At 40.4% G+C, this 19824-nt stretch overlaps 1 protein-coding gene across 9 annotated transcripts in view; it reads right to left on the reverse strand.

Moving 5' to 3' along the window:
* Nucleotides 1-6351: 6351 nt before the first annotated feature.
* LOC143019690 (transmembrane protein 135-like) overlaps nt 6352-19824 on the reverse strand; it is a 45876-nt gene continuing 32403 nt past the window's right edge. For all 9 annotated transcript variants that reach the window (XM_076175646.1, XM_076175649.1, XM_076175648.1 and 6 more), the window contains 2 exons: nt 6913-7079; nt 6352-6800 (listed from right to left, as the gene is read on the reverse strand). In XM_076175646.1, the coding sequence (XP_076031761.1) occupies nt 6653-6800; nt 6913-7079 (315 nt within the window). In that variant the 3' untranslated portion in view covers nt 6352-6652. The remainder of the gene's footprint in view (nt 6801-6912; nt 7080-19824) is intronic.

The following is a 19824-nucleotide window of genomic DNA, read 5'->3' on the forward strand; positions in this document are numbered from 1 at the left end:
TGTTGTTTTGAAAAACGATCGTATCGTGAGATTCGAAATGTTGAACGTCTTGCAAGTTGTAACGACGTCGAAACTCGAAACACGATTTATAACCCATATACTTGAACCTTTTTTTATGTTTATTTACCTATTTTCTGTGTTCAGATATTTTCAGGCTCCCTCTTCCATCCATATTCTATTTAGCTTATTCGTTTGTTTTGTTAATTGATTTTTATATTTTGTCACATACAAACTTGGGTTTTCTTTTTTCCAGAATAAATTAAACATGTGGGACTTTAGTTGTTGGAGGATATCATATCATTGGAAAGCGGTATACCATAATTGTAGTTACATATCAAAACTATTGCCCACAGCCTCCGTGTAACCGGCAACGATTACAAATTCGATACCACCCTGTAACACGGTGTTCGAGCCAGAGTATACGAAGTCTCAGTTTTTACATTTTTAACTTGAGGGATTTACTTAATTGGCACTAGATGTGGAAGTAGTTGCAACGTTTATTTTTGTATGAAACAGTATTTTGAAAACTAATAAAGTTTCTATTATGCTTAGTCTGGCCTGTTGTTGAAGATCCATCTTGAGTATCTGGAACCTCAATTTTTATGTCCTTTACTCTATGGGATTTACTTAATTAAATTAGGATTAGGCGCACAGAGAAGGAGTTTCAAAAGGTGAAGGTATATCAGACTTTTTTATGGCAGCTTCTTAGCAAACTTTCTGAAAAGCTAAAAGTTGCCAAGTATCCTTTTTGTCATTGCCAAAATCAGTCATAATCAAAGTTCTAATCACTGTCAGTGCTGCAAGCTGGCCCAAATGCTGGGGGGTGGGTGGGCAGTAAACAAAGTCTGGAGGGTGGAGTTTCACTCCCAAAATTCGACAGGTATGCAAGCCCGAATTGCAGTCAAGATGTAACATAATTATGAGAACATAACATATATCAAAGCTGTCAGTTGTGCACTGTGCAACCATTTAAACATCTTGAGGGGAAGGGCTATGGTTTTCACATGTTTAGGCATTACTCTTCCTGTCTTGCATTACATTATACTTTTTTTAATCCCTCTAAAGGGATATTATTTTCCTCTAAATACATTGATCTAACAGTCCCCAATTAGTAATTTGTGGGAGGAGTGTATTGGTAGGGTGGTTACCAGAAAATGTGGAATTTAGACATTTGAAAAATTCCAAGGGCTGGGTAATTGCTCCCCTGTTACCCAAGAGGATACAGCCCTAAATGTAATATCAACCACCCATTTCTTTATCTTTTTTTTTTTTTTTTTTTTTAGAATTTTTGCACTCTCACTTTAAATTATATAGAAGCATGCTAGCATTGAGTTTTAATATTGAATATATCTTAATATGCATTATCAATGGCTGTATCAAAAGTACAGTACAACACAGTGGTAAGTCTAATAAATGTGGATTATTTGCAGTTGTCTTTCCCACAGAATTTTGTTCTTATTAGAATGTTTGGAAGCTACTCGTTTGTTTTCATAAAGATTACTTATGCATATATTTAGTTCACTCTGTATTTCAGAACATCCCTGACCTCAGCCCAGCAGATGGTTCCCCCTCCCCAGGAGATGCAAAAGCCAAGGTGGCCTGCATTCAGGGCACTATCCAACACTGAAACAGCACCAGCATAGGATAAGCCAGGCCACAGAATCAAACGGCCCCACATGCAACCATCACAGAGGACACTGACTACCTCGAGTTACTCAACCCCATTCTAGCTATCCCCACACAATAACACAATATCTCTTCCTTGAGTGACCTATGAGCCAGTCTGGTGGCCCTTGCCAGATACCTGGGATTAGTAGATCTCCTGCAGGAGAGACCTGGGGCAACAGGTGGAATGATTGACGAGAAGAAATTTATTCTATCTCTAAAGGCACATAACAACCACAAACATGGCAAAGTTAGAAGGTCTAGAAAATCCTTCTAGTAAAATGTCAATTTTAAGTTTTGTTCTAATTCCATTATTTCCAAGGTGACTCAACATTTCATAGTGACATAAACATTGCAACTACTGTCACACAAAATTTTAAGTAAATTCCAAAAAGTAAACTACACAAGTGAGCCTCTGGATGTTCCAGCTGGATCATAAGTAGGTTAGATTAAATGTATTTGTAATTTTATTCTAACTTGATCAGCTTTAGATCTAGTTATCTATCTGTATACTAAAGGCCTCTTTCCCCCTTTGGGAGGTCACCAACTAAAGCACACACCCATTTCCACCCATTCCAATCCCATTGTTTCCCTCTCATCTTAGCTCCTCTTGGATGAAGAGTTATCCCTCTGTCTCCTGCCCACTCCCCAGGTCAGAAGTAATGCAGCAAGACACAGATAATAATGCATACATACATACATATACATACATACATATACCAAGGCTTTTTCCCCCTTACAAGGGAGGTAGCCAAAAAGGAAAAGGCATAAAATCATTCCCACCCATTCCATCCCTGAATACACTCCACACCCATCCACCCTCCCTCTTATCTTAGCACCTCCTGGATGACGGGTCATCCCTGCACCTTGTCCACTGCCCTGGGTCAGAAGCAGTGTCGCCACACACAGCACATCCACAGCAAGGCAGCTTCATTAAATCGGCGACCCCCCCTCTCCGTCCCCCCATGCATAAAAGGAGAAGGCAGGGAGAAATCCCTTTGGGCTGCGTCAAATTTTGCTCACACATACTACCTCACTCCCCATCCCCTCGCACATTCCATCTCATGCATCACAACATCATCCATATACAACCATTCTCCATTCACCCCTGTCTTCTGTCCTCTCCCGTCCTTCCTCAAAAGACATTCCCCTCTTCCCCAAAGCCCCTTTCACCCCACTCCATCCATCCACCTCATCCTAGGACATCCCCTCATGTTCACTCCCTCCACATCTGCCTTCCATACCTCTTTTACTAGTCTTTCTTCACTCATTCTTTCCATGTGTCCAAACCATCCTAATATTCTTTAATCAACCCTATCTCCCATCTCCCTTTCCACCCCCCGTTCTTCTCCTCACCTCCTCATTTCTCACTCTATCTAGCCTAGTAACCCTCATCATACTTCTCAGACACCTCATCTCAAGCACATTCAAACTCCTTCTCTCTTCCTCTCTTATGTTCCATGTTTCTGCCCCGTACATATATATTCATACAGTCTCCTCTTAGCATCCATTCCCAAATGTCTATTCCTCATTACACTCTTCAATCCACCAAGGCATTTACTCGCTTCTCTCTATCTACATTCTACCTCCACCTTCACTCCACCTTTTCCTGCCACATTTGCACCCAAGTATCTAAAACTATCCACTTCCTCCAGTCGCTCTCCCTTAATGCTCACTTCCAGTCTACTGCCACTTTCACCCCTTGTACATCTCATCACCTTACTTTTACCCACATTTATCTTTAGCTTTCATCTATCACATACTCTCCCAAACTCTGTCACCAACTTCCTCAGTCCCTCCTCCGATCCTGCCACAAGCGCAGTGTCGTCCGCAAACAACAGCTGGCTCACCTCCCACTTTTCTCCATTTTCTTTAACCATCTCCAATCCCTGACCCACCACCCTTGCATTTACCTCTCGCACTACCCCATCCATGTATAAGTTGAACAGCCAGGGTGACATAACGCATCCTTGACGAAGTCCCACCTTTACCTCGAACCACTCACTCTCTCCATTTCTAATCCTGACACAAGCTCTACTACTCTCATAAAAACTCTTGACAGCTCCTAGAAGCTTTCCTCCTATCCCATATATCTGCATAACCTCCCACAGTGCCTTTCTGTCTACCCTATCATAAGCCTTTTCCAGATCCATAAAAGCCCAAAAAACATCCTTCCCCTTTCCTATAGCTTTCTCATATACAGGTAGTTCTCGTTATATGCGGGGGTTCCGTTCCGCAGACCCCCCGCATATAACGAATTCGCATATATCGAACTATTGAACCTATGGGAAAAAGGGAGATACGTTCTCAACTCGGATTGATTTTTTATTTATTTATTTATTTTTTTTTTTTTTTTTTTTTTTACATATTTTATTTTGGCAAAGAGCTTACATACTGCATCTCATATATGTTTACATACATTTTAGCACAAGGCAATGGATTAGGGGCTGACATGTAAGTATTAACCTCGGGAAAAGACGCTACCGTAAACATCACTTATTTCTCCAAGCGTATTTTCTTCAGCTGTTTGAAAAATCAGTCTGTTTACAATTCACATTTCAGACTGCTTGCTACGCTTAAAGGTCAAATATCAACAGATATACCATTCACTAAAAATCATCGAAAAAGTACTTTTTAAAAGCATACAAATAAAGTTTTTACCTATTACAGAAGAATTTATTCAGAAAATTCACTTTTAATTGCGCCTCGCATACCACTTTTCCGAAGTCTAGATATTCAGAATAACAATATTGTTTGTTTGGCAACTGTGACGTCACGAACGCGGAATTCCCCGAACCTTTCCCGAAGCGCACGGGTGGAATGTTTCGAATAGCAGACGACGCAATGAAATGAAGACAAAACTGTTTTTTGCCAAATTTGATAAGATGTAGATGGTGGAATTATATAGAATACTGTCAGTATGTTTTTTTATGTACATTAAACTGTAAATACAAAAAGTTATGGAAGTCTTGATATCTGACCTATAAAGGTCAGATATCAAGACTTCCATAACTTTTTGTATTTACAGTTTAATGTACATAATAAAAACATACTGACAGTATTCTATATAATTCCACCATCTACATCTTATCAAATTTGGCAAAAAACAGTTTTGTCTTCATTTCATTGCGTCGTCTGCTATTCGAAACATTCCGCCCGTGCGCTTCGGGAAAGGTTCGGGGAATTCCGCGTTCGTGACGTCACAGTTGCCAAACAAACAATATTGTTATTCTGAATATCTAGACTTCAGAAAAGTGGTATGCGAGGCGCAATTAAAAGTGAATTTTCTGAATAAATTCTTCTGTAATAGGTAAAAATTTTATTTGTATGCTTTTAAAAAGTACTTTTTCGAGCAATACGATGATTTTTAGCGAATGGAATATCTGTTGATATCTGACCTTTAAACTGACTGTTGATGTGCTCTGGAGATACACAGGCAGGCTTACTGCTTAGAGTTTATCCAGTGCGGAGAATAAACGATAATTCTTGCAGAGAGTGAAAATTGACGAAATTAATTGGGGCAGTAATAAGTATCAAAAATTAATTTGTTTGTGAAAAAAAAAATTAATTTGTGTATCAAAAAAGCTTAATTACCTGCAGAAAGACAATGGTTTGGCCTATGAAACAGGAAGGATGCCTAAGACGATGCCGTCTGTACAGCTGCCGGTGTTGTTGTTGTGATAACGCCGCAGTGATGCCAGCTCTACCTAGCTGATGCAGCCAGTGTTACCACACGGCTTTATGCGCACCAACTTCAAATATATAATAGGTATTTTGAAAAAAAATAATCGGCCGCAACCATTTTTATTATTATTTTTTTTTTAGGTCAAATCGCATATCTTCGAATATATCCCCGCACATATCGAAAAGTGGTGCAAATTCTTGAATCGCATATACGCGAATTCACATATATCGAAGTCGCATATATCGAGAACTACCTGTATTTGTCTTACCACAAAGATCTGATCTACACAACCTCTACCCGTTCTAAATCCACACTGTTCCTCACCAATTACTCCCTCTGTTCCTCTCCTAATCCTCTCAATCAAGATCCTCCCATAAGCCTTCCCAACTACACTTAACAAGCTAATCCCTCTGAAACTACTACATTCACACTTGTCCCTTTCCCTTGTAAAGTGGAACTATACAGGCACAGATAATAATTCAATACGCATTAACCTACTCTCACATCAAGTTCCATGTAAATCCCATTGGATAGTAAAGTGTGTGAAAACGGAGGCTGATGTGCTTAAGCCTGGGAAGACCAGTCCAAATGGGTTTCAAATTTTGTCCCAATTTTATCAATTTTAAGGACAGAAAATTCAATGCTTGCTAACATTAAACATTGTAACTACTTTTACATGAAGTTTCAATTAATTCTAACAAATAAAGCACAGTATTTCACTTAGTACAGTCAATTCCATACTGAAAGGGCTACAATTTTTTTTTCCCTGGTTACTGCCGATTATTTTTTATCTTGCTACAGAATAGCATCTCCAGACTTTAGTGGTCACTCTTCACTTTGATGCCTTGGTTCTCTTTTGGGATACACCTACAAGGTTCCTGTAGATGATTTTCACAGAAAGTTTCTTCATGCTCACAAAGTAGAACTCTAGGAGCATTGACAACAAAATGCTGTTAGTTTATAGGTTATAAACTGAGGGAAAAAATAAACAAGGTAAAATATTATGTTAAATTGAAAAGCTCTCTTTATTTTATAAAATTTCATTTATTCAATACCCTGCAAGCTTTTACTCAAATGTTTGTTGTTAAGTTTTAACATAGAGCATCAACAAAAAACTATATATTTCAGGATAAGGGATTTTTCAGTCCGAGAAAGAACAAGATAAGAATTATTTTTTACCACACTTCCATTCCTCCATTCAACATTCTTATACTCATATTTTATGACTATTTCCACTCCCAATATAACATCTCTAAATACAGGCACATTGGAATACTATAATACTCTAAACATGACTGAAAACTAACTGGCTGCATGAATATGTGATGCTAACTTTGCTTTAAAGCTTTCTGATATAAATCCTTCCTTGTACTTGGGCCATACACCATCAAAGTTCCTGCTACTGCCCAGCCCAAACTCATCCAGCAGGTAACGATTGTATTCACCCATCCTGAAAAAGATTAATTCATTCTACATCAGCAGAAGAACAAAAGAAAAGAGAGGGAAAAAATTTCAATAACAGTTACTTTCTAAAAATGGTGGGTTTTCATGTAGACTCTCACCTGCCCCATGTGAGCCTCTGTAGGAAGCGCCAGTAGGAGGGTTTCAAGTTGTACTGCTCCAAGGCTGCCATATGGAAAAGGTATGCCGTAGATATGGAATACATGATGATGACAGATCCTGGTATGCGAGGTAATTTTCCACTCTTACAACCATCATCATATAATGCCTGGATGAAATATATAAATATAAATACATGTATATGTACATGTGTGTGTGTGTGTATATACATACATATATATATATATATATATATATATATATATGATATATATATATATATGATATATATATATATATAAATATATTTATGCTTATATATTTAAAGTGTATATTGAGAGAAGCAAGTAAGTGCATTGGTGGATTAAAAAGTGTAATGAGAAATAGACATTTGGGAATGGATACTAAGAGGAGATTGTATGAAGGAGTGATTGTGCCTACAGCATTGTATGGGGAAGAAACATGGAACACAAGAGAGGAAGAGTTTGAATGTGTTTGAGATGAGGTGCCTGAGAAGTATGATAGGGGTTACTAGGCTGGATAGAGTGAGAAATGAGGAGGTGAGGAGGAGAACAGGGGTGGTAAGGGAGTTGGGCGATAAGGTGGATGAAAGAGTGTTGGGATGGTTTGGACACATGGAAAGAATGAGTGAAGAAAGACTAGTAAAAGAGGTGTGGAAGGCAGATGTGGAGGGAGTGAACATGAGGGGGCAACCTAGGATGAGATGGATGGATGGGGTGGAAGGGGCTTTGGGGAAGAGGGGAATGTCTGTTGAGGAAGGATGGAGGAGGACAGAAGATGGGTGAATGGAGAATGGTTGTATATGGATGATGCTGTGATGCATGAGGTGCAATGGGTGGGGGATGGGGGGTGAGGTAGTATGTGTGAGCAAAATTTGACGCAGTCCGAAGGGATTTCTTCCCATCTTCTCTTTTTCTGCATGGGGGAATGGAGAGGGGGATCGCCAATCTAACGAAGCGGCCTTGCTGTGGATGTGCTGTGTCTTGCGACACTGCTTCTGACCCAGGGCAGTGTACAAGATGCAGGGATGACCCTTCATCCAGGAGGTGCCAAGATAAGAGGGAGGGGAGTGGAGTGTATTTGGGATGGAATGGGACGGAATGGATTTTATGCCTTTGTTTTTTGGCTACCTCCCATGTAAGGGGAAAGCCTTTGGTATATGTATGTATATATAAATCCCACCACCACTATGTATGGTCCTACTGAAGAGTACCGCAGATTGAGGTCTTAATAAACAGATCACCATTTTACAGGGTTTCTTTTATCTAACAAGGGGTTTTTACAGCTCAGATATATGTATACACATACATACATACATATACCAAAAGCTTTTCTCCCCATTATAAGGGAGGTAGCCAAAAAACAAAGGCATCAAAACCACTCCCACCCATTCCATCCCTATCACACTCCACTCCCCTCCATCCTCTTCCCTCCCTCTTATCTTGGCTCCTCCTGGATGATGGGTCATCCCTGCATCTCTCCCACTGACCTGCGTCAGAAGCAGTGTTGCAAGACACAGCACATCAACAGCAAGGACGCTTCATTAAATCGGCGACACCGCCCCCACCTCCATCCCCTCATGCAAAAAAAGAGAAGATGGGAGAAATCTCTTCCTCTCTTATGTTCCATGTTTCTACCCCATACAGTGCTGTAGGCACAATCACTCCTTCATACAATCTCCTCTTAGCATCCATTCCCAAATGTCTATTTCTCATTACACTTTTTAATCCAACAAAGGATTTATTTGCTTCTCTCAATCTACATTCTACCTCCACCTCCACTCCCTTTCCTGCCATATTTACACCCAAGTATCTAAAACTATCCACTTCCTCCAGTCTCTCTCCCTTAATACTCACTTCCAGTCTGCTGCCACTCTCTCCCCTTGTACATCTCATCACCTTACTTTTACCCACATTTATTTTCAACTTCCTTCTTTTGCAAACTTTCCCAAACTCTGTCATTAACTTCCTCAATCCCTCCTCTGATCCTGCCACAAGCAGTGTTGTCAGCAAACAACACTGGTGAGAAATGTAATAACATGCTTGTAAATCACAACACCAGTCATTAAAAAGAGAGTTGAATATATATATATATATATATATATATATATATATATATATATATATATATATATATATATATATATATATATATATATATATATATAGTAAACCCTTGATATATCAAACTAAATACATACATATACCAAGGCTTTTTCCCCCTTTCAAGGGAGGTAGCCAAAAAGGTAAAGGCATAAAATCATTTCCACCCATTCCATCCCTGAATACACTCCACACCCATCCACCCTCCCTCTCATCTTACCGCCTCCTGGATGACGGGTCATCCCTGCACCTTGTACACTGCCCTGGGTCAGAAGCAGTGTCGCAAGACACAGCACATCCACAGCAAGGCCGCTTCATTAAATCGGCGACCCCCCCTCTCCGTCCCCCCACGCATAAAGAAGAAGACAGGGAGAAACCCCTTCGGGCTGCGTAAAAAATTTGCTCACACATACTACCTCACCCCTCATCCCCCCGACCATTCCACCTCATGCATCACAACATCATCCATATACAACCATTCTCCATTCACCCGTCTTCTGTCCTCTCCCGTCCTTCCTCAAAAGACATTCCCCTCTTCCCCCAAAGCCCCCTTCACCCCATCCACCTCATCCTTGGACGTCCCTTCATGTTTACTCCCTCCACATCTGCCTTCCATACCTCTTTTACTAGTCTTTCTTCACTCATTCTTTCCATGTGTCCAAACCATCCTAATACTCTTTCATCAACCCTATCTCCCATCTCCCTTTCCACCCCTGTTCTCCTCCTCACCTCCTCATTTCTCACTCTATCTAGCCTAGTAACACCCATCATACTTCTCAGACACCTCATCTCAACACATTCAAACTACTTCTCTCTTCCTCTCTTATGTTCCATGTTTCTGCCCCATACAGTGCTGTTGGCACAATCACTCCTTCATACAGTCTCCTCTTAGTGTCTAGTCCCAAATGTCTATTCCTCATTACACTTTTTAATCCACCAAGGCATTTACTCGCTTGTCTCAATCTACATTCTACCTCCACCTTCACTCCACCTTTTCCTGCCACATTTGCACCCAAGTACCTAAACTATCCACTTCCTCCAGTCGCTCTCCCTTAATGCTCACTTCCAGACAACTGCCACTTTCACCCCTTGTACATCTCATCACCTTACTTTTACCCACATTTATCTTCAGCTTTCTTCTATCACACACTCTCCCAAACTCTGTCACCAACTTCCTCAATCCCTCCTCCGATCCTGCCACAAGTGCAGTGTCATCCGCAAACAACAGCTGGCTCACCTCCCACTTTTCTCCATTTTCTTTAACCATCTCCAATCCCTGATCCACTACCCTTGCATTTACCTCCGCACTTCCCCATCCATGTATAAGTTGAACATGCCAGGGCGACATAATGCATCCTTAACGAAGTCCCACCTTTACCTCGAACCACTCACTCTCTCCATTTCTAATCCTGACACAAGCTCTACTACTCTCATAAAAACTCTTGACAGTTCCTAGAAGCTTTCCTCCTATCCCGAATATCCGCAAAACCTCCCACAGTGCCTTTCTGTCTACCTTGTCCTAAGCCTTTTCCAGGTCCATAAAGGCCCAAAAAACATCCTTCCCCTTTCCTATAGCTTTCTCACATATCTGTCTTACCACAAAGATCTGATCTACACAACCTCTACCTGTCCTAAATCCACACTGTTCCTCACCAATTACTCCCTCTGTTCCTCTCCTAATCCTCTCAATCAAGATCCTCCCATAAGCCTTCCCAACTACACTTAACAAGCTAATCCCTCTGAAACTACTACATTCACACTTGTCCCCTTTTCCCTTGTAAAGCGGAACTATACAGGCACTCCTCCAGTCCTCCGGCACTCTACCCTCTCTCCAGCAAACATTAAATAACCTCACCAGCCAGTCCACCATCACTGTACCTCCTTTCTTCAGACATTCTGCATGACATCCATCCAGACCAGGTGCCTTACCTGCTTTCATCATCTTAACAACTGCCTTCACTTCCCATATAATACAACTAGGTAAATACAGACTCGGTTGGAGCAAGACATATAGATCGAACACTCCGAACCGCTAGTTAGCTAGCGAAACACGAGCAAGCGATTGAAAATGATTGAAAACTGGACCTAGTTGTTTACATATACAGTGAAGTATAGCTATTAACTCGGTGTGACCAAAATGTAATTTGTTTTTTTTTTTCTTTTTCTTTTTTTCTTTTTTTTTTTATTAAAATGGAAACACCAAGAGACATAGAGACAACCAAAAGAAGCCTGGAAGAAAGTAGAATTGAAACTCCACTCAGTGTTGTTAAGAAAAGGACCTGCCTCGCACAGACACCAAGGGAATACGAAAGGTTTGAAAGGAAATTATTTTTGGGATTTGAAAGGGAAGGAAATATTATGCAAAGAAGATAAGAAATGGATAGAGAACCAACGTATAGAAATATAATGAGAAATAGAGATTTTAATGACATTTTGGATGAATTATTAGAGCTCAAAAGTGAGTACAAAATAATGTACAAAGAAGTATCCATGCTAAGGAAAGCCAATGAGGAGAATAATAGGGAGATAGATGAGTTAAAAAAGGAATTAAAGCAATTAAAGGGAGAAAATGAAAGGTTAAAAAGTGAAGACACAAATAGGAATGAGGCCTTGAAAAGGGAAATAAAAAAACAAATGAAAGTGACTGAAAAGGTGGAAGAAAAAATAAAATAAAATTACTTACAAGAAATAAAGAAGCAGTGGAAAATTGAACAGGAAAGTCAAGAAATATCCCTAAAGAAAATAATGGAGCAACAAGTCAAAGAAAATACCAAGGAAACAGTGATCCAAGTAATCAAAGAGAAAGGTAACTTAATTAGGGACAGAGTGGATAAAAAAAGATGCATCGTAATCTATGGCATTAGAGAGAAGCATGATGTACCCAGATATCAAAGGGAAAAGGAAGAGAAAGAGATCACTAAGGAAATTCTGAAAGAATTACAAACAGATAAATTAGGCTGGGATTGGAAAATCAAGGAAACCCATAGAATGGCCAGATACTCTAAAGAAAAACAATACAGGCCACTGAAAGTAAAGCTCATATCTCAAACAATTGCAGAGGAAATACTATCCAGAACAACAAAATTAGCTAATATTGAACATTAAAAAAATATATAGGTAAAAAAAAAAAATGAGTGAGGAAGAAAAAGAGAAAGAAAAAGAACTTACGAACAAAGCAAATGAAAAGAATGAAAAAAGAACTGAAACTGAAAAAAACGAGTTTTTTTTTAGAGTGGTGGATCTGAGGCTGAGAAAATGGTACCTTTATATAAGGAAAATGGAAGCAAAGAAGACAGAAAAAGATGAGGAGAAAGGAAATTAAAAATAACTTATACTAATACAGATGGAATAATTTCAGGAATGAATGAATTAAACAATTACCTGGCCTTAGAAAAACCAGACATAATGGGAATAGTGGAAACTAAATTAAAGTATACTCTACCTCCCCACACTATGGGAGAAGGGGTATACAAATGCTGGACAAAGAATAGAAAGGATAAACAGGGTGGCGGAGTTTTAATTTTGACCAATAAAGATTTAAATGTCACAAAAACAACTGAAGGATAAAATAATGTAAAATCAATTATGATACAAGTTGAAAGCAAATATAAGAAGAGTAGAAAATTTGTACTGGTGTATGTGTCCCCCAAAACACAATCCTGGACAGAAAATGATCATTCCAAAATATTAGAAGACACAAAATATGAATTAACTAATATACTGAAAGACAGAGGAAATACAGTAATTATAGGTGACTTTATTCAAAAGAAATATGTTGGGAAGAAATGACAGTGAAGGGGGGAGAGGAACTCTGGGGCAATGTCCTGGTTGAGTTGACCATTGGATACACAATGACCCAGTGGATTAGAGAAAATACTAGATATAGAGGTAGTGATGAACCCTCAAAATTAGACTCAATACTTATGACAGAGCCTAAGATTGTCGATAAAATTTATTACAAAACTCCAATAGGCAAGAGTGACCATGTACTCATAGAATTGGCATTGAAAGAACAAATGGATCAAAGCAAAAACGATAAACATAGAATATGAAGACTAATGTACAACAAAACAAATTTTGAGAAACTCAAAATATTCTTTCGTAATGCGAACTGGGAAAAATTCCTAAACGAAGAAACAGGGATGGAAGAAAAATGGAACATACTAAAAGAGATTTATAATGAGGGAGTGAATAAATATGTACCACAACAAAAAATGGAAAGAACATACATAAAAAGCTGGTACAACAAAAGTTGTAGTGAAGCTAAGGATAATAGAGACAAAGCTTGGAAGAAATGGAAAAGAGACAAGAAAACAAGCAAATGGCAAAAGTACATAAAACTTAGACATGAGTATGTAAAAATATGCAGAGATGAAAAGAGAAACCATGAAAAAAAGAGAATAGATAAATGCAAGGACGAACCCAAACTATTTTACAGGTATGTAAATGGAAAACTGAAGAACAAACAAGAATTAGAAAAAATGCACCAAGGTAAAAATGAATATAGAGAAGAACTGGAAATGGCTGAAATTATGAACAACCACTTCAAATCAGTATTCACAATAGAAAACTCACCTAACTGTGAGGAAATAGTGAGAGAGTTATCCCCCTCAATGAAAGAAATAATCATAACACAAAAGGAAATCAGCGACCAAATTAAAACCCTTGATGTTTGAAAATCACATGGTCCGGACAGAATTGCAAATTGGATACTGAAAGAATGGATGGAAGAATTAACAGATACATACATACACCAAGGCTTTTTCCCCCTTACAAGGGAGGTAGCCAAAAAGGGAAAGGCATAAAATCATTTCCACCCATTCCATCCCTGAATACACTCCACACCCCTCCACCCTCCCTCTTATCTGAGCACCTCCTGGATGACGGGTCATCCCTGCACCTTGTCCACTGCCCTGGGTCAGAAGCAGTGTCGCAAGACACAGCACATCCACAGCAAGGCCGCTTCATTAAATCGGCAACCCCCCCTCTCCGTCCCCCCATTGCATAAAAGGAGAGGACGGGGAGAAATCCCTTCGGGCTGCGTCAAATTTTGCTCACACATACTACCTCACCCCCCACCCATTCCACCTCATGCAATCACAACATCATCCATATACAACCATTCTCCATTCACCCCTGTCTTCTGTCCTCTTCCGTCCTTCCTCAACAGACATTCCCCTCTTCCCCAAAGCCCCCTTCACCCCATCCATCCACCTCATCCTAGGACGTCCCTTCATGTTCACTCCCTCCACATCTGCCTTCCATACCTCTTTTACTAGTCTTTCTTCACTCATTCTTTCCATGTGTCCAAACCATCCTAATATTCTTTCATCAACCCTATCTCCCAGCTCCTTTTCAATTAACAGATAAAATATACGATATAATTAAATTCTCACTTAAAGAAGGAAAAGTACCACAGGACTGGAAGAAGGCAAACATTGTACCAATATATAAGGGAGGAAACAAAGAAGACCTATCTAACTACAGACCAGCCTCACTAACAAGTACAGAAGCAAAAATTGGTGAAAAAGTTGTCAAAAATAGATGGGTTCATTTGGAAGAAAAAACTATACTGAATCCAAACCAATTTGGATTCAGACAAGGAAGATCATGTACAACAGACTTGATTTGCTTCTATTCAAGACTAATAGACATAATACAAGAGAGAGATGGGGGGACAGACTGTGCCTTTCTGGACCTACACAAGGCATTTGATAAGATACCACATAAAAAACTAATAAAGAAGATAGAGTCAATAGGTGGCATCAGAGGAAAATTATAGGAATGGATGAAAGACTTCCTGATTGGGAGGAAAATGAGTAGTAATTAGAGACAAATTCTCAAACTGGGGTATTGGCTGCATGTTATTGTGGCAAAGTAGCATGCAGTTGATACTTTAGGGTCTATATGGGGCACCCCTATGGACCAGAACCACACATCATTTTGTCTATGATAGAGGAAAACTCTGTTCATAGAGAAATGATGACACTTTTATACGACGACTGTCCCTCCGTTATGCTGTCCCCCAACCCCTTGTTGCTGTCCTGTACCATTTCTCTGAGCATTCATTTTCTGTTTTTGCCGACCCTGTGGTGGGGGAAGAGAATGCTACCACCAAGTTTTCCCACTTGAGTCGTAAAAGGAGACAAAAAAGGGATGGGGGATGGGATTAGGAGTCCTACTACCTGTAGCCCCAAAAGGGGACATTCCTAAAAACAAAAGAAAAGGCATGAGAGGGTCTGGGAGTTTTCCAACCAGTACCCTAAGGTTTGGGTCTTTTAATGTGTGTGGATGTGGTACAGATGAGAGTAAGAGGGAAGAGATTGGCAGTATGTTTGTGAGAAGAAAGATGGTTGTGCTGGCTTTAAAACTAAAATGAAAGGAAAGGGCAACTGTGAGTTTGGGAGTGTAGCTGGGAGGTACTCAGGAGTGAAGAGGGGATGAGGGAGAGAAGGGGTGGCTATACTAGTAATTGAAGAGATAAGTAAGCGGGTAGTGGAGTGGAAGGAGGTTTCATTGAGGTTGATGTGGATGAAAGTGAAACTGGGAAGGGAGATGTGGGTTTTTGTAAGTGCGTATGGACCTGGTAGTGAGAAGAGTGTAGAGGAAAGGGGGGCTTTTTGGGTAGATATAAATGAGTATAGAGGGATTAGGGAGAAATGTCAACGTAGTTGTATTGGGAGACCTTAATGCTAGGGTAGGAAATGAGCCCATAGATGGAGTGATTGGGAAGTATGGAGTTCCCAGTAAAAATCATAGTGGAGAAATGATGGTGGAGATGTGTCTTGAAAGAGAGTTGATGATAGCTAATACAGTATTTAAGAAGAAAGTCAAGCATAAGTACACATAGGAGAGAGTGGTGGGTGGAAGGGTGGCAGATAGAGCGTTAATGGACTATATAATGGTGACCAGGAGTATCGTGGGAAGAGTTAAGGATGTACATGTTCTAAGGGGAGAGAGCGGGGGACTATCAGATCATTTTCTGGTGGAAGGTAAAATGAGAGTGGAGAATAGGTGGAGAAAGAGGAAAAGGACAGAAGGTAGGGAGGTACTTAGAGTGAACTGCTTAAATGAGGAAAAAAAAGAGAGTGAGTTTAAGAAGAAACTGAAAGAGGAGTGGGAGGGAGTAAAGGATAGAGTAGAACTAGGAGTGGAGGAGGAATGGGGATGGTTCAAGGAGAGAGTCATAAGGTGTACAAAGATGGTGTGTGGAACAAGGAGGGTGGGAGGAAAAAGAAGGAAGGGTAGTGAGTGGTGGGATGAGGAAGCAAATAAATGAGTAGAAGAAAAGATGCAGGCATTCATAGATTGGCTGCAAATTAGGACGAGGGAATCGTATGAGAGGTACAAAGTAAAGAGAAAGGAAGCTAAGTATAAGATAAAGGAAGCAAAGAGGAGAGCAGATGTGAAATGGGGAAAGAGTATGACAGAAAATTTTGAAAGCAATAAAAAGATGTTTTGGAAGGAAATTAAAAAAGAAAAAGGAGGCAAATCAAGTAGAGATGAAAAGGTAAAAGGTGCAGATGGAGAGATGATAATGGAAGAGAAGGCAGTGAGAGGAAGGTGGGTATTTTAGAGAGTTGCTAAATGTGAAGGAGGATAGGGAGGGAAAGGTAGTTGCAGTGGGAAGCGCTAAGAAAATGAGTGTGATGAGTGAGGAAAATGGAGGAGAAATAGGGAAGGATGAAGTGAAAGCAGCTGTCAAGATGATGAGAGCAGGTAAGGCACCTGGTCTGGATGGATGCCATGCAGAATGTCTGAAGAAAGGAGGTACAGTGATGGTGGACTGGCTGGTGAGGTTGTTTAATGTTTGTTTGAGAGAGGGTAGAGTGCCGGAGGACTGGAGGAGTGCCTGTATAGTTCCGCTTTACAAGGGAAAGGGGGACAAGTGTGAGTGTAGTAGTTTCAGAGGGATCAGCTTGTTGAGTGTAGTTGGGAAGGCGTATGGGAGGGTTTTGATTGAGAGGATTAGGAGAGGAACAGAGGGAGTAATTGGTGAGGAACAGTGTGGGTTTAGGACAGGTAGGGGTTGTGTAGATCAGATTTTTGTGGTAAGACAGATATGTGAGAAAGCTATAGGAAAAGGTAAGGATGTCTTTTGGGCTTTTATGGATCTGGAAAAGGCTTATGACAGGGTAGACAGGAAGGCACTGTGGGAGGTACTTCAGATATATGAGATAGGAGGAAAGCTGTTAAGAGCAGTCAAGAGTTTTTATGAGAGTAGTAGAGCTTGTGTTAGGATTAGAAATGGAGAGAGTGAATGGTTTGAGGTAAAGGTGGGACTTCGTCAGGGATGTGTTATGTCACCCTGGCTGTTCAATCTTTACATGGATGGGGTGGTGCGAGAGGTGAATGCAAGGGTAGTGGGTCAGGGGTTGGAGATGATTAAAGAAAATGGAGAAAAGTGGGAGGTGAGCCAGTTGTTGTTTGCCAACAACACTGCGCTTGTAGCAGGATCAGAGAAGGGATTGAGGAAGTTAGTGACAGAGTTTGAGAAGGTGTGTGAAAGAAGGAAGCTGAAGATAAATGTGGGTAAAAGTAAGGTGATGAGATGTACAAGGGGAGAAAGTGGCAGCAGATTGGATATGAGTATTAAAGGAGAGAGAATGGAGAAAGTGGATATGTTTAGATATTTGGGTGCGAATGTGGCAGGAAAGAGAGGAGTTGGGGTGGAGTTAGAATGCAGTTTGATAGAAGCGAGTAAATGCCTTGATGGATTAACCCCTTCCATATGGTGCCGCACACGTAGGCGTCATGAGGAGCAAGTGGATTCGCGACGCTGCCATATCGGCGTCTTGATTATATCTATTGTAGTCGCCCCTGTGTTTTTACAGTCTCTCTAATCTGCTCTTAATCTCATTCTCTGTGGTTTTCAAAATTCATGGGTGAAAGAGAGAACGATCGATTTAAGCCGTGACTATATTATATGATGCGAGTATTATTACGACACGTTGTACGGTTGGCATTGGCTGCTGCCCTCGAGATCTAAGTCCCGTAGTGAAGTGGTTAAAGAGTGTAATGAGAAATAGACATCTGGGAATGGATGCTAAGAGGAGGTTATATGAAGGAGTGATTGTACCAACAGCATTGTACGGGGCAGAAACATAAAACATGAGAGAGGAGGAGAAAAGGAGATTGAATGTGTTTGAGTTGGAATGCCTGAGAAGTATGATAAGGGTTCCTAAGGTAGATACAGTAAGGAATGAAGAGGTGAGGAGGAGAACAGGGGTAGAAAGTGAGTTGGGAGATTGGGTTGATGAAAGAACATTAGGATGGTTTGGACACATGGAAAGAATGAGTGAAGAAAGCTTAGTCAAAGAGATGTGGAAGGCAGAGGTGGAAGGAGTGAATATGAGGGGGTGTCCTAGGATGAGATGGATGGATGGGGTGAAAGGGGCATTACAAAAGAGAGGAATGTCTGTGGAGGAAGGACGGGAGAGGACAGAAGATAGGGGTGGATGGAGAGGGGTTGTGTATAGATGATGCTATGATGCATGAGGGGGAGTGGGTGGGGGTGGGTAGGTATGTGTGAGAAGAAAACTGACGCAGCCCGAAGGGATTTCTCCCTGTCTTCTCCTTTACTGCATGAGGGGACGGAGAGGGGGAGGCCGCCGAATTTATGAAGCGGCCTTGCTGTGGATGCGCTGTGTCTTGCGACACTGTTTCTGACCCAGGGCAGTGGACAGGATGCAGGGATGACCCGTCATCCAGGAGGTGCCAAGATGAGAGGGAGGGGGGAGGGAGGAGGTTGGGGGGGAGTGGAATATACAGGAAATGGAACGGGTGGGAGTGATTTCTATGCCTTTTTCTTCGTGGCTACCCCCCATGTATGAGAAAAAGTGATAAGCAGTGTCCCACAGGGATCAGTACTGACCCCGATCATGTATGCCATATACATTAATGACATGGATGAAGGTGTAGAATGTTATATGAATTTCTTTGTAGATGATGTAAAGATACTAAAGAAGGTAAAAACAGAGGAAGACTGCAACTCATTGCAACAAGATTTGGACAAGATCTGGAATTGGACTCAAAAGTGGGAAGTAAAATTCAATATAAAGAAATGTAGTATAATGGAATTTAGAAAGAGTAAAAACAGAATATCGAAAGATTACAAAATTGGTGAAGAAGAGGTGAAAAAAAGTAAACTCGGAGAAAGATCTTGGAGTGATGATCAACAAGGACATGACACCGTATAAGCATATTGATAAAATATTCGGAGAAACCTACAATTTATTGAGGTCAATTAAAGTGGAGTTTGCTTATTTGGATGAGGAAATGATAAAAAAAATTCTAACTAAACTAATAAGACCAAAACTTGAGTATGCAGCAACACTATGGACACCCAGTACCAAAAAGAATATAAAGAAATTAGAAAGAATACAAAGAGCAAAAACAAAACTAGCACCAACTCTTTCTGTACTGAACATATGAGCAAAGACTGTCCAAACTAGAATGACCAACTTTGGAACAAAGAAGGGAAAGAGGAGACTTGCTGACTCTATAGAATAATGAAAGGAATGGAAGTCTTAGATAAGAACAACTTGTTAATATGGGATAATGGTAAAACAAGAGGACACGAAGAGAAACTAAAAAAGGATAGTTACACAAGAGATCTGAAAAGGAACAGCTTCCCACACAGAGTGATAGATACTTGGACATAAGAACATAAGAATAAAGGAGACTGCAAGAGACCATAAGGCCTACACTAGGCAGCTCCATATCCATCACCACCTGTCATCTCCATCCATAAAGTTGTCTAATTATTTTTTAAAACAACTGATAGTTTCA

This window comes from Oratosquilla oratoria, chromosome 37 (genome assembly GCF_046742065.1).
Source record: "Oratosquilla oratoria isolate Oo_2021 chromosome 37, ASM4674206v1, whole genome shotgun sequence".
NCBI classification, from domain to species: Eukaryota; Metazoa; Arthropoda; class Malacostraca; order Stomatopoda; family Squillidae; genus Oratosquilla; species Oratosquilla oratoria.